At 34.6% G+C, this 16,229-nt stretch overlaps 1 protein-coding gene across 3 annotated transcripts in view; it reads left to right on the top strand.

Moving 5' to 3' along the window:
- Positions 1–16,229, top strand: part of INTS13 (integrator complex subunit 13) — a 31,438-nt gene that overhangs the window by 3,202 nt on the left and 12,007 nt on the right. For 2 of the 3 annotated variants that reach the window (XM_049882686.1, XM_049882687.1), the window contains exons 3-8: positions 2,348–2,422; positions 10,732–10,934; positions 11,336–11,416; positions 12,515–12,605; positions 13,956–14,084; positions 15,608–15,692. In XM_049882686.1, the coding sequence (XP_049738643.1) occupies positions 2,348–2,422; positions 10,732–10,934; positions 11,336–11,416; positions 12,515–12,605; positions 13,956–14,084; positions 15,608–15,692 (664 nt within the window). The remainder of the gene's footprint in view (positions 1–2,347; positions 2,423–10,731; positions 10,935–11,335; positions 11,417–12,514; positions 12,606–13,955; positions 14,085–15,607; positions 15,693–16,229) is intronic. The other variant, XM_049882690.1, reaches the window with a different exon arrangement.

Here is a 16,229-nt window from a genome sequence, read left to right as displayed (position 1 = left end):
GTCCTGGACTCAGTCTGGTGAATGCCATGGTAGAGGTGGTCCATTAGTCCTTTGGACTAACCTTTCTTTTGTATCTTTAGTTTTCTTCATTCTTCCTTGCTCCTGAAGGAGTGAGACCAGTGGGGTATCCTGGATGGCCGCTCACAGGCTTTCGGACCCCAGTAGAATGTACAACTTTTCTTTGTAAACTATGTTATGCCAGTTGAGCTAGATGTTTCCTGAGACCATGGTTCCCAGAGCCCTCAGCCCAGCAGTTCTGTCCCTCAGGGAGTTTGGATGTATCTGTGAAGCTTCCACGACCTTGCCTTGTACAAGTTGTGCTGGCTTCCCCAGTGCTGTGTACTGTCTTACTTTTCACCAAAGTTACCACTTATCTATTGTCTATTTAGTGTTTGGGAAATTGTTATCAATTAAAGAGTAATTGATCAATAGAAATTCTCAGTATTAAACTTATCTTTGGGTTTTAAGCTCTCAAAAGTTTTAACTTGGAATAGACGTCTGGTTAACCACAAGTGGATGATTTACTTTTGGTTTCACTTGTTGCAGCCTAGGCTGGACTGGTGTCACGGGGTGGCGCAAACAATTAAGTCCTTAACTACTAGACAAAAGGTTGGTAGTTTGAACCCACCCAGAGACACCTTGGAAGACAGGCCTAGTGATTGCTTCTGAAGGGTTACAGTCTTGAAAACCCTATAGAGCAGTTCTATTCTGCACACATGGGATTGCCATGAGTCAGAATCGACTCAACTACAGCGGACAACAGCAACAGGCTGGGACCTAGCCAAGTCTTAGACTGGCATCGGTAGGGCAGTAACAGTAAGGCTAAACAGAGTTCAATATTATGCATTCAAATTAGTTCCAAATTAAAGTATAAGTTGTTTTAGTCCTTCTTTGAAGGAGCCCTGGTGGCACAGTGGTGAAGTGCTCAGCTGCTAACTGAAAGGTTAGTGGTTCGATCCCATCAGCCACTAGGCAGAAGAAAGATGTGGCAGGCTGCTTTCATAAAGATTACATCCTTGGAAACCTGATGGGCAGTTCTCTGTTCTGTAGGATCCCTGTGAGTCAGAATTGACTTGAAGGTAACAGGGACAGACGGAGTCCGTCTTTAAATTTTTGTACATTTTATGTAGGGTAGCAAATAAAGTGAGAGGGAGGGTAATATAGTGATTTAGGACACAGGCTTTTGTTCAGATCATGACTTTGTTAGCTACACCAGTGGTGTGATTTTGATCATATTACTTAATATCTCAAAGCCTCAGTTTGCTTTTCTTTAAGCATAACATTTACTTCCTGTGATTGTTGTAAGATTTAAATGAAACAGGCTAAGTGGTTTGTAAAATATGTTTCTGTCAGATAAACTGCAGGAGGAAAGACCAGTTCTCAACTTACTCCTTGTGTAAGGAAAATTAGTATTTCATGAATACTAGGGAAAAAAGATGATGGATTACATCATATAGTCCAGGGGAAAGAAAGAAATCTTACCGTTCTCCTAAAAGGAAAAATAGTTACTTCATACATTTTCTATTATGTTCCTTACTGTCATCGTCATCTAACCTGATGGTATTTTTTTATTTGCATTTTACTTTAAAACAAAATAAAGTCCACACTCATATGTTGGTTTTCAGTGCCCTGTATATCATATGGCTACTGCCTATCTCTCTGAGTTTGTCTCCTACCCTTTTTCATGCTATGACCTTTCTGTTCCTGGTATATGCTTAGAGGCCTTTGCATTTGCCTTCACTGTACCTGGAATTCTCCATCTCCAGCTTTATTTTAGTTTCCTTTGGTCATTTTGGATTCCCCTCAATTGAGACGTACATACAAAGCCCTTCTCTGATCATCCAATTTAAAGTAGCTAACCAATTTTTTTTTCATAGCCTTTAATCACTCTCTGAAATTAACTTGTTCATTTGTTTGTTAACATTCTCTCTGCACTGCCCTTTATATCAGCACATTCCCTGACACTCTGCTTTCCCCACATTGTTAGTTACAGAATGTTTTATTCCTCACTGATTTGCCACATCCTCAGTGCCAAGAATAAACCAAAAACCCGTTACCATTGAGTTGATTCCGACTCATAGCAACTCTATAGGACAGAGTAGAACTCCATCATAGAGTTGCCAAGGATTGCCTGGTAGATTCTAACAGGCAGCCTTTTGGTTAGCAGTCCGAGCACTTAACCACTATGCCACCAGGGTTTCCAGCACCTGGCATATATTAGCCATTATGTAGTTATGAAATAAATTGATTAATCAGTGAACCAGTGTAAGAAATTGCATATTACTTTTTTGGTATGGTGGTGATTAAGTGAAATTACAGTTGAATACTAATTGTTTTTGAAATCTAGGTGAACTTCATTGTGAGTGACTCTGGAGCACATGTTTTAAATTCTTGGACTCAAGAAGACCAAAATTTACAGGAGGTATGATTCAGTTTTGAGTTGTGGCCCTTTTTGAGAATTATCTAACTGTGGTAAAAAATTTTTTTTTGAAATGATTAGGAATATTTTATCAGTATAGTATTTGCACATAGTTTTAGAATGCCAAGTAACACTAAAAGAAAAATAGCTATCTCCATTCCAGTCTTTCCTTACCTAAAAGGTACAAATAAATTTCAATTTAGCTGTTCTGGTATTTACTTCCATATTTCTAAACAGCATGTTTTTACTACTGTTCATTGAGTTCTCAATTTAAATTTTATCTATTTATTGCTATCGTGAATGAGGATTTACCTCTTGTATACCCCTCCCCCCATGCCCCTATGCCCACCCCCTTTGCTTTCCTCATTTTCTCATACTGTTGTCTCAGAATTTTTGGTTATTTCAAACTTTCATATTTGCATTGTTTGGCTTACATAGAGTAGACATTACTACTGTTCAGCCAAGTATATATGATAATTTCTTTTCTTGTACAATTCTTTGTTTATTCCTGTAATTTATGATTTCCTTTTTTTTTTTTTAAATTTCCTTAGTTTTCTTTATATCTCTTCTACTTTTCCTCATGTCTCTACAAAATCTCTCAGTATTTTTATCAAAAATGTATCACATAATTTAGCAGTTTTAATTTTTTCCATGAACACCTTCCTGGAGCCCAGTCTTCTGTTCCAGTTTGAACTGGCTGTTCCACTCTGCTGTTACCCTCCTCTCTCCTTGTTTGTCAGATCCGCCCCCTCCCATCTCTCTTTCTTTGTATAATCTCTTGTTTGGGTAGAGTATAACCTCTAGAATTCTGTAAAAACCTTTACACTTTATTGATACTTCAGGTGTAAAATTTCAGGTTGGAAATAATTTTTTGAAGGTATTATCCTACCGTCTTATAGCTTCCAGTGTTGTTCAGAAGTTTTACACCATTTTTATGCCTAATCTCTCTCTGAAAGCTCTTAGAATCTTTCCTTTCTCCTTCTATGTTCTGAAAATTGTCAGTGATGTGCCTTGGTGTTAATTTTTTCTCATTCTGCTAAGTACTTATTGGCTCTTTTAGGCTGACTCTTAGATTTGTCAATTTTGGAAATTTTCTGTGTTCTTTGAAAACCTTCTTGTTTTTGTATTTTGTTTGTGCCTTTTTGGAATACGTACTAGTGGAATGTTGGACGTCCTGATTAAATTCCTTGTTCTTTTTCTCATTGGTCATCTCTGTATGTTGCTCTTCCTTGATCTTTTACTTACTTTCTTTTAACTTTTTATTTGATCATATTAATTTCTACAAACTTTCACTTATGTTCTGCCTCCATTTTCATAGTATCTTTTTCTGATGTTATGGGTTTTATATTTTTTTTAATCTGAGGTTATTAGTTATAGTTTATTCAAAGTTTTCTTTTGATCCCTATGTGTTTTTTTTATTTTTTCTTTTAAAGCAAAGCACTAAATAGCATAATAGAAGATCAACATGTTGTGGAGTAGGTGTTGCTGATGGGTGGGCTTCACTCTGGTGTAAGCCAGCTGTTTTCATTGGAGGATATCCAGATGTTGGAGTCAACAGGTCATTTCTCTGGACTGTTCAGGGTCTCCAGAGAAGGATCTTCTGCTTTTCTGCCTGTATGCTGTAAACTTGCATGTCAGCCTTCTGGGAGCCAAGTGAGGACTGGGTCCTACCGTTTGGTAGGCAGAATCTTTCCGTTTTTGGTCTAGTACTGTACTGTCTGGTATAGTAACTGCTAGCCACAGTGGTTGGAAACCCTGCTGGCGTAGTGGTTAAGTGCTACAGTTGCTAACCAAAAGGCTGGCAGTTTGAGTCCACCAGGCACCTCTTGGAAACTCTGTGGGGCAGTTTTATTCTGTCCTATAGGGTCACTATGAATCAGAATCTACTTGACAACACCTAACAATAACAGCCACCACTTATGGTTGTTTAAATAAATGAATTAAAATTAAGTGCAATAGAAAATTCAGTTCTTCTGTAGTAGTAGCCATGTTTTAGATTCTCAGTAGTCACATGTGGGCTAGTGGATACTATATTGGACAGCACAGGTATAGAGCATTTTCATCATTGCAGAAAGTTCCATTGGCAGCACTGGTCTAGTATCTATCCTTACCCTCTGTTGTGCCTTGTAGTATCCATACTTGGTAGCTTTATGGTTCAGTTCGTTTAAGGAATGTATTCTGTATCCAGGAGGTTAGGGGAGAGGTAGTCATTTGTATGAGCAGGGTGGGTTTAAGACCTGAGGGACAAATTATTCTTCATATTGACCTCAAACTATTCTTGGTTTTTTTAGATCGTGCCTCACCTCTGCTTTATGTGGTGCTTGGTGCCTCCAGTTCTTAAACCTTTTCTGGATTCCGCAGGGCATCCACCTTGCTTTTTTCCCCTCCTAGGCACTTTTTTTTAGGCACTTAGATTTCAGCTTATTCAGCCTTACTAAGTCCACTACCATTACTCCACTCATTTTCTGTCTTACACATTTTTGTTGACATTTCTTATTTGCTGTTGTCCCCTCTTCCATTCCCTTCATCTTTGTGGGTGTATTTATTTATTTTGGTGTATGCTTTTTAAAATTAAATTCCTTTACTGTGGTTTTAGTGGAGTTTTAGGAGGGAACAGAAATAAATTAATTCTCAGTCCATTAAGTTTATGCTTTTTAAAACATCATTTGTGTAAGGATATTGCGTTTATAGTAGCTTATGTTCTTTGCTATTGTTTAGTTGAGAAGAAGACTTCAGTCGACTAGGTTCTTCACTGATGAATATGCACTACATGTGAGACAGGCATGAGTGAAATATTTCAGTGTATCACTTGAACTCTTTCATGTTAAAATTTTTATGTGAATGGATGTTCTTCGATGTGTTTTAACTTTTAAAGAATTGTGTTTATTACAGTTTTTGGCCATAAAATGTTTGTGACTAGTATCATATAGATACTATCTAACCTTTAATTCTTTTAAAGTAATTCACTCAAGGGATTGGCTCTTACTGGCTTGGCTTTGTGCTTATGTTACTCCAGAATGTTCTTAACTATTTTTTCATTACTTGAAAAAATAATATTAAGGATTCCATGCATTCCCCCTTTATGTCTTTTTGAAGTGACATGTATCCTGGTGTGCTTCTTTCAGGAGGTACTGGGAAAGAAGCTTGAAGCCTCTGTAGTTGCATATACGAATATAAATATGCACAAATTAATGTAGAGATCTCTGCAGTAATGTAGAAGGTGTGCATTTGATAATGGTGGGTATACTGATTGTAAGAAAATTAACTTCCTTCTGCTTTCTGAGTTTATTACTGCTTCTCTTAAAACATTGTATCACACTCCCTGCTTTTAAATTAGGAGCAGAGGGGGAAGCTCCCATTTGCTCCTATTCTGAAGGCAACTACATAGCAAATCACTTGTGTTCAAGATGCTATAAAAGAATCGACATTTTATATTAATTATATATAATTTTGTCTGTGTTTAACACATTTAATGTTTAACTTTGGTTATCTATATCACATTTCTCTCTAGTTCCCATGAATAATCCTGAGTAACAAGCATAGTAGACTGCAGAATGTTTGACATCCTTTGCTTCAGTTATGTGATTGTGCAGGTGAAGGAGCTCTGAGGCCCACAGGGGCCAGAGGTTGCTTGACTGATGTAGCTAGATCCAGGGCTCTATTACAGTACATACCTCTCTTATACGTCTTGAGTTATTACAGAAAATCATCAGGCCTCAGAAGTTTTGGTCTTGTTTTTGTTGGCTAAGTTAAAGCTTGAAAATGTCACGCTAGTGTGGGACAGGTTCTATGATTATTCCTATTTTCAGATAAGGAAAGGGCTAGGAAAGATTGACCAGAGTCACACAGCTAATAAAAGGTAGAGCCAGGATTTGAGCCCATATCTGACTCCAGAAACCAACTTTTTTTCTTTCTGTTGCTTTCCCAGCGCCACAATACCTCTCCCCTCTAAAATTACTTTTTCTTAGTTTCTCCTATGTACCAGGGTCTTTATGTAACCATTTATAAAGTATTTTTTTCTTCCTTTTATAGTTACTTTTTGTGAATTGGTAATATTCATATAATTAAAAAAATAAAATTTTGCATATGTACATACGTCTATTCATATGCATACATATTTGTGTGTGTGTATATGTATTGTGAGTAAAAGGTATACTTTGAAAAATTTGCTTCCTCTTCATCCGTGGTCCCAGTTAGTGGTGTGCTAGAGCCTGCTCAGACCAGCTTGGGAGAACGAATTCTCCGCATCTCTTACTAACTCCATATTCGGTGATGTAACAGTTGGAGCTTGAAATCAGCCATGAAGGGAGAATTTAACTGTAGAAATTGATGAACACTACAAATTGGGACTTTTATTTTATTGTTTTTTGCAGAGCCAGTTTGCCAGCACACCATTACTTATCCCCACCACCGTTTCATAGTTTCTTATGGGTCCTTTCAGAGTAACTTTAGGCATATACAAGCAAGTACAGTTGTAGATTTTTCCCACATTTATTTACATAAAAGGTTACACATTCTACCCATACTTCTACATCTTGTTTTTTTACTTAAGTATGTATCCTGGAAAACAAAAAATATATGTATATAGATCCTGGAAATCCTTTCCTTATCAGCACGTAGAGTATTTCTGCATAGTTGTTGTTACACCTGCATGGTGTCCCACTTTATCGACGTAGTCCTCTATTGGTACGTGTTTGGGTTGTTTTCAGTTTTTCGCTTTTAACATGCTGTAGTGAATAATGTTGTACATTTATCAGTTTGCATGTTTAGAAGTTTATTTGTATATGAGTTCCCCAAAATGGAGTTGTGGGTCAGAGGGTGTATGCAATTATAATTGATAGATACTGGGAAATTCCCTTCTGCAGGCTAGTAGTATCAGTTTACTCCCCAGCAGTGTATGAGAAATACACACTTTGCAACATTTATAGTCATATGGGATGGATATAATTACTCTCGAATTGACTGGACGGTAAAAGACAGCAACAAAAACAATTACTCTTATTTTAATCAGAGCTGTAGAGGTTCAAAGAAACCAAACTTTATAGTTAAAAGGAGCATCCCTTTTTCTAATCATGCAGGATAAGAGAGGATTTTTCCTTTTTTTGTAAATCATTTACTGTGGAGTAAGACTATTGGTAAGTCTTAAAATAAATAATCTTTATTTAATAATCTTTATTTATTTTAAGACTATTGGTAAGGAGCCCTAGTGGCACAACGGTTAAATGTTTGGCTGCTAACCATAAGCTTGGCAGTTCATGCGTACCTAGTGGGTCCATAAGAGAAATACCTTGAAATCGGTTCCCGTAAAGATTGCAGGCTAGAAAACCCTATGGGGTATTTCTGCTCTGTCATATGGGGTCACTGTGGGTCAAAAATCAACTGAACATCACCTGACAACAAGAAGAGTATTTGTGGGCTAGGAAGGTATTGCTCATTACTCATTATATTGACATTTTATAAACTCTTTGAGTATTTTGTTTTGAAATATTAGCTTTTCTGTAATATTGAACCTCATAGATGTTCAGAATACCAGTTAGATTTATAAACTTTTATGTTAGTGGCATATTCTGTGAGAATTTTGTATATTTTCCTTATTTTATCCTTAAAGATATGTGGAATTGTAAGGTATGTGCCAAAAATAACATGAACTTACAGTGTGTTCTAATTTATGAAGTACTTGCATATTAAAACCCACTGCCATCGAGTCAATTCTGACTCATAGAGACCCTATACGACAGAATACAACTGTCCTATAGGGTTTCCAAGGCTTAAGTCACAATGCCACATCCTTCTCTGGTGGGTTCAGTCTGCTGACCTTTCGCTTAACAGCTGAGCACTTAATCAGTTCACCCATTTAAAGTGTACAGTTAATTAAAAGGTTTATATATGTTCACAGATAACGTGCAACTGTCACCACAGTTTTAGAACATTTTTATCACCTCAACAACAACAATAACAAAAAAACCCAAAACAACAACAAAAACCATACATTTTAACCATCATTTGCCTGTTTTGTATCCTCCCCAGCCATAAGCAACTACTAATCTACTTTATGTTTCTGTAGGTGTCCCAAATCTGGACATTTCATGTAAATTGAGTCATACATAATACATGGCTTCTTTCACCTGGCATAGTGTCTTCAGTGTTCCTCCATGTTGTAGCATGTATCAGTACTTCATCTGCGGTCGAATACTATTCCGTTGTGTAGGTACAGCATACTTTGTTTATCCACTCGGCAGTGGATGGACATTTGGGTTGTTTCCACTTTTTGAGTTTTATGAAAGATCTTTCTATGGACATTTATGTACAGTTTTTGTGTGAACATGTATTTTCATTTCTTTTGGGTATATATCTAGGAGTGGAATTGCTGGGTAATATGATAATCCCTATTTAGCATTTTGAGAAACTGCAAAACTTTTCAAGCAGCTGCACCGTTTCACATTCCCATTAGCAGTGAACAAGGGTTTTGATTCCTCCGTACTCTCACCAACACTTGTTATAATTCTTACTTTTTGATTCTAGTCATCCCAGTGGGTGTGAAGTGGTATCTCATTGTGGTTTTGATTTGCGGCACTGTATTTTTTTTGTTTTTGTTAATGACTAATACTGTGAGATGTTTTTTCATGAGTTTTTTGGCCATATATGTATCTTTTCCAGAGAAATGTCAATTCAGATCTTTTATCCATTTTTTAATTGGGTTATTGGTATTTTTATTATTGAGTTGGAAGAGTTCTTTATATATCTGGATATGAGTCCCTTATCAGATACGATTTGCATATGATTTCTTCCGTTCTGTGGGTTTCCTTTTTCACTTTCTTGATGGTGTTCTTTAAAGCACAAAAATTGTTAATTTTGATGAAGTCCGAGTTGTCAATTTTATCTTTTGTTTGTGGTTTTGGTGTCATAGCTGAGAATCCTTCGTCAAATTGGAGGTCATAAAATATATCTATATATTTTTTTCTAAGACGTTTATGGTTTTAGTGCTTATATTTACATGTTTGATCTGTTTTGAGTTAATTTTTTATCTATGGTATGAGGTATGGGCCTAACATCATTCTTTTACATGTGGCTATCCAGTTGTCTTCAGCACCATTTGTTGATAAGACTGTTTTTTTCCTATTGAAAGGACTTGGCACCCTTGTTGAAAATGAATTGGCCATAAATGTGTGAATTTATTTCTGAACTCACATCTATTCCATGGATCTATATGTTTATCTTTGTGCCAGTACTACATTGTCTGGACTACCATTTCTTTTTAGTAAGCTTTGAAATCGGGACGTGTGAGTCCTCCTTTCTTCTTTTTCAGGATTGTTTTGTCTATTCAGGATTGTTTTGTCCCCTTGCAATTCCATATGTATTTTAAAATAATTTTTTGCAAAGAAGTTAGCTGAGATTTTGATGGGGTTGTATTGAATCTGAATTTGGGTGATATTGACATCTTAACACTATTAAGCCTCCTCATCCATGAGCATGGAATGTTTTACTACTTAGATCTTTAATTTAGCAAGATTTATAGCTTTCAGAGTATAAAATTTGCATTTCATTTGTTAAAATTTATTCTTTTTGACGCTGTTGTGAATGGAATTGCTTTCTTATTTTGATGCTTGGATTGTTCACTGAAAGTGTATGAAAAGGTAATTAATATTTCTGTATTGATCTTATATCCTGCAAACTTGCTGAACTTGTTTATTAGTTCTAATAGTTTCATAATGAATTCCTTAGGATTTTTTATTTGTATAAGATCATGTCACCTGCAAATAGAGATAGATTTATTTCTTCCTTTTCATTCTGGATGCTTTTTATTTCTTTTTCTTGCCTAATTTCCCTGGTTAGAAATTCACAGTACAACACTGAATGCAAGTAGTGAGATTGTACATCCTTGTCTTGTTTCTGATCTCAGGGGGAAAACATCCAGTCTTTCACCATTAAGTATGCTGTTAGCTGTGAATTTTTTTGTAGATGCACTTTATCAAGTTGAGAAAGTTTTCTTCCCTTTCTAGTTTGTTGAGTATTATTGTCATGAAAAGGTATTAGATTTTGTCAAATACTTTTTCTCTGTCTTTGGAGATGACCATATGATTTTTTTTTTAATTCTGTCGATAAGATATATTGCATTAATTGATTTTCAGATTTTAAAACAACTTTTCATTCTTGGGACAATCTCACTCGGTCATGGTGTATACTTTTTATATGTTGCTGGATCTGATTTGCTAGTATTTTTTGGAGGACTTTTATATCCATATTTATTTTTTCAGTCTGTAATTTTGTTTTTTGTCTGACTTGTCAGAATAATTGTTTTCCATTTTACTTAGCTGATGGCAGCATTAGCTGCCGTCGGGCCTCCTAACCCTCGGGCCGATCCAGAGTGCTGCAGTATTCTGCATGGTCTAGTTGCAGCAGTGGAAACCCTCTGCAAAATTACAGAATACCAACATGAGGCTCGTACGCTCCTAATGGAGAATGCGGAACGTGTTGGAAATAGAGGACGGATAATTTGCATTACTAATGCAAAAAGGTAAGACGTTAACTACAGTCATTCTTTCACTGAGGGAGTTTTAATGTCCTATTGGGGTTTTCATTAAAAAAGCAGGACAACATGGTAGCATTTAAGGATATTGCAAGTGACCTTTCTCTCTCTTTTTCTTTGCCTTCTTAATATCGAGGCTGTGTTCATCCAGTTCTAAAATAAAGACTCACTTCGGTAAAAACTGTTCAGCTTGTCATCACAGAAGTCAGTATGACTTTTTTCTCACTAGTTTTTCAGCTGGTCATTTGATATGGGAAATGAGCATACTAAAAGCAGCCCTTATCAAAATAATTTTAAGTGCCTATAAAAAGATTCTGCAGCTGAATAGTGTTTTTAATTTTTTCTCTTACTGTTTATTCCATAGTTTTCTATGTTTTTTTATGCCATAGTGATAGCCATGTGCGAATGCTTGAGGACTGTGTGCAAGAAACAATTCATGAGCATAACAAGGTTGCTGCAAATTCAGATCAGTGAGTATAAGCCATCGGTGAAGTAAATATGTTAAATCTTATAGTTACGTGTGTTCTCTTTATAATAAGTTCTAATAATATTAATAATAACTGGTTATATTCCCATGAATTCTCTACTGCCTCAACAAATTAGTCAAAAAATGTGTGATCACAAACTTATTTCCATTTTCCCCTTTTATTTTACAATTTTACTGTTTTCCCACAAGAAAAGGTGATCAGGAAGGATAAATTAAGATACAAATTTATAATGTTTTGATGCCTCACTTTCATACTCTAATAAATTTGTAAAATGAGCAAATTGTTGGTGGAATTATTCAGTATGTTCCAAATCAGAGCATAACAAACAGTTGCAATGTATGAATTTTTAAGGAAAAAAAGGTTTATTAAAACTCATGTTTTAGACAGTTACAATGTGGACTCTATTTTAGAGTGCACTATTATTAATTTTCTTAAGTGGAATAATGGTATTACGGTTTCAAAGAAGATTATTTTCACTTGGTAAGTGAAGTATTTTGAAGTGAGGTATGTCTTCTGCAACTCATTCTCAAATGATTTAAAAAAAGGGTGTGTGTCTATTTATATATAGAATAAATAAATGTAGCTAATAGTGAATCTAGGTGAATGATACAGGTGTTCATTGAATAGTACTTTTCTTTCGGTTTGGAAATTTCAAAATAAAAAGTTGAAACTTTTTAGTGTTACAATCCCATATTTTTGGAAATAGCCAGTGAAAAGTAATGGTTAGCACTATCCTTAAAAACATTAGTAAAAGGGAAAAGTTAATATATGACATAGTAATTTTCTCTGTGGCAGTTTTCTATTTAAAATTATGATCGATTATTGGAATTTTCCCTTTATTTTATCCTTCAAGCACACAGAAAATTATTGTATTTTTCATTTGAATTTAATTTGTGTAAGTTGTTCATTGTTTATACAAGTACAGCAGTTATACGCAGTCTAAAATATTTATTTTGTGTTCACACTAATAACTGATTATAGCAAACACTTTTCTAGTGTATTAAACTTAATAGTTTCACCTGCGTGAATGTTTTACGTAGTATGTATTCTTATGTTCTAAGTGAAAAGTTTCTCTTTAAGTCTCATGCAGATTCAGAGGTGTGAGTTGGTCCTGATCCATACCTACCCAGTTGGTGAAGACAGCCTTGTATCTGATCGTCCTAAAAAAGAGGTAAGTGCAGGCGTAATCAAAGAAAAGATAATTGTGAGTTATTAATAATATATGCTGAGAAGGGGTAGTATTAAAATGTTCACATTGCCAGCATTTTCTGCCTAGAAAATATTTGGAATTTTTAAAGAAATTGGTATAGGGAAACACCTGGGTTGATACTTTGTTATAAATTGTAGCTTTTTTAGTATTTTCTCTTTTGCCTGCTTGTTGACATTTTTATTTTAATTGAATGTGTTGCATAACCATACACAGTTTTGATTTGTTCCTGAGAAATCAGCCACTTTAATGAGTGAATTTCAGTTACTTTAATGACTACTATTATTCTATAAAGATCTTTTTTTTCTTCTCGTTAGAAAAGCAGTACACTCTAACAGAAAGTATATTCCAGTAACAAATTTATTTTACTCATGAGGGGAGAGGGGGTGGGCAGCTCATTTTCAACCTTGGTTCTACTTTTTCAATAAATTTGATCAATTTTAAAGGAAAGGATGATTCTGTTGTTACATGGATTCACATGACATAAAATTCACCATCGGCAATCTGTGTTTAGAAATATAGATATGTGCATTTACGTAATTATATTTAAATGTGTGTGTTCTTACGTTCTGATTTTTCATCTAACACTAATATAAAGAAGTCAAGTATTACCTTAGTCTATGAATTTTTCGTAGTTGTATTTTTAAAATAATTATCTCTATTATGGTATTTTTACATGGTTGCCAGTGTTAGCTCTTTTTTGTTAATTTTTTTTCTGCCTCTTGGTAATGTGGCAATATATTGTCTTTACTTTGTAATAAAACATTTACTTACAATATTTATTGTAAGTAAAATTTTGTGTTATTTTGTTGTAACTTTTAGCTGCCTTATTTACTGATGATGAAATGAGATGTTTGTGGTTATTTCCACATTCTTTTCTAATAAGCAGTTTAATCAGCCGACTTTTGTCTTCCCCAGAAAATGAAGTATTTTTTCTGCCGTATTTCCATAAACCACTTTAAATCCATTTTGTTTAGAGATAAAATAAAAATTATATATATAAAAAAAAATTTTAAATCAAAGAATATTCCACTCTGAGTTTTAAGAGGACAGGGACTATATCTGTCTGTTTACTGCTGAGTCCCCAAATGGTTCACACAGTTTCTGCAATATAGGAAGCTCTGCTTAATATATATTTGTTTAATGAATGAATGCCTAGAATTTATTGCTAAAATAAGTATCATGGTTAATTTGTGGACCTTTTTATTTTTTCCAAATTCTAAAAGTACTTTTATGGATTGTAGTAACATATTTAGTGCTAGGTTATAATGTATTAATGTTTTGGAGTTATTTTTCTTTCATCCTTTTCTGTAGTTATCCCCAGTTTTAACCAGCGAGGTCCATAGTGTTCGAGCAGGACGGCATCTTGCTACTAAATTGAATATTTTAGTACAGCAACATTTTGACTTGGCTTCAACTACTATTACAAATATTCCCATGAAGGTAGGTGGTTGTTTTTCCTGGTATTTTGAAGGCTCTCTGCTTTTTTAAAATATTTGTTTAACATGTATTATTTATTTTAATTCAAACTTTACCTTTTCCCCCCCATACCATATTTTCTGTTTTGCTAGCCCACCTTCAGTGTCTTTGACCAGGTCAGTAAATACTGAAAAGGACTAAGAAAGGATCACAGAACAAAATGCTGTGCTTTTCTAATAAGAACAAGCTATTTGAGCTTTTTTTTTTTTTTTAATGTACTCATTTTTATCAAGATATAATCTCTATCTTCAGTTATTTTTTTTCTGTGATTCATTTCCTGACAGTTGTGTTATTAGATTTCACTTACTTTGTGTACTCTAATGGGTCTTTTATTTCTTATTTTTGTTCTTGCTTACCCAGTATAAAGGTGTTTGTAACTAATAGGTTCTGACCAGGGAAAGATAGCGCATAGTTTTGTATTAGTTTATTACTCTGTAGTTGAAAAATGTAGATGTGAGTCTTATGATTTTACTAATGGATTTCCTTAGGAATCTCCTGCTGCCTGTTTATTTGCATAGGAATTATCATTACATTGTGTAGGATCAGTACTATGCCTGGCCCATAGTAAGTGTTAAAGGATTTTTTATTGAGTAGAATTGAATTGGATAATATTGATTATATCTACAAATATAAGGCAGCTACTATATCTAAAAATTCAAACTGGCTTTCTTGTATTGTCCAGTTTCATTTTTTTGCCACCACCCCATGAACAATAAATTGCATGAGAAAGATAATCTTTTTATTATTTTCCTTCTAATACCACTGGCTGGTTCTTTGGTAGAAATTGTAGGCTTACCCAGTAGAATCTTTCAGATGAAAAAGCAATTAACAAGTAAGATAGCATATATATATCATTTTATACTAACTGTAAGAAAAATACTCTGAGAGTGACAAATGCCTTGCCAGTTAACTTTGACCATATTTGTTTGCTACTGGTGTGACTCTCCCTTCAGTCTTCTCTTTTTGATAAATATATAATGCTGAAATTCCTACTTACTGTTTAGTGAAAACAAGTTGCCACACTTGTTTATTAGTCTGTGTCTGCTATTTTATATAAATGATGTTTGCTGATTTGCTGTAGGTATTTAAAGATGCTGTTCCCTTCTTTAAACAACTATTTCACTTTCAATTTATGTAAACTAATTACATTTTGTGTAAAAAATGTTGGCAAGAGAGTGCATTTGAAGTAAAAATATCTAAAACTTCTAGATTAGTAATTTTTGTTAATTCTAACATAAAGTAAAAAATCATTAATTATTTTATTACCACTTAATAGCCAGTAATTTTTTATAGAGTTCATATTGCTGTGGAAAACTATCGCATCTTTAAATAAGTTAATTACTTAGCAAACAATCCCATTATTATTGCTAATTAATGTTGAACGTATTTGACCTCACTTTAAACAAAAAGCAGAAGGAATAATTAATAACTTTGGCATTTTGAAAGCAAACCCAAATTATTTCAACTGTTCTAAAATTTGCTTTAAGGAAGAGCAACATGCAAACACATCTGCCAATTATGATGTGGAGCTGCTTCATCACAAAGATGCACATGTAGATTTCCTGAAAAGTGGTAAGTAGGAGACATTTGAAAAAATTCTTCTGTAAGATCTAATGTATGGAAGCATATTAATAGCTCTGAGAAGTTCTGTAGTAAACAGACCTGCTCAACTTTATTAATTCAGCCTTTTCCAGCTTATCTGACAATATCACCTAGTAATGGTCCTGGAACTAGTGTTCTGTAGAATTTACTTTGGGAAAAAGTAGGCTAATGGAACAAATATTGAGAAAGATAGCCATTATAGTCATGTCATAGTTTCTCTTTTGCAAGCAGACAACCCTGGGAAAGGAAAGAGAACAGTAGCAGACCTGAAAGAGTGATAGACTTCCAACCTGCCTGGATAAAAACCAGCTGTTTTGAAATTACAGATTAGTTTTTTTCCTTCTAAAAATTATTTCAGTCAGTGGATTTCACCTTCAAAATTGCGATTTCTGCAACTGTATTGGCATGGTTAGGGGAGAAGACTGGGGTTTTAGCTAAAGCTCAGCTGCCAGCTAGCAAACCCCCATATGTTTCTAGACTCCCTTTATGCACTTAAAAATTAAAGGT

The sequence above is a fragment of the Elephas maximus genome, chromosome 4, assembly GCF_024166365.1.
Source record: "Elephas maximus indicus isolate mEleMax1 chromosome 4, mEleMax1 primary haplotype, whole genome shotgun sequence".
Taxonomy (NCBI): domain Eukaryota; kingdom Metazoa; phylum Chordata; class Mammalia; order Proboscidea; family Elephantidae; genus Elephas; species Elephas maximus.
Note: the sequence above shows the minus strand (reverse complement) of the source record. Positions and strands in the feature narration are given on the sequence as shown.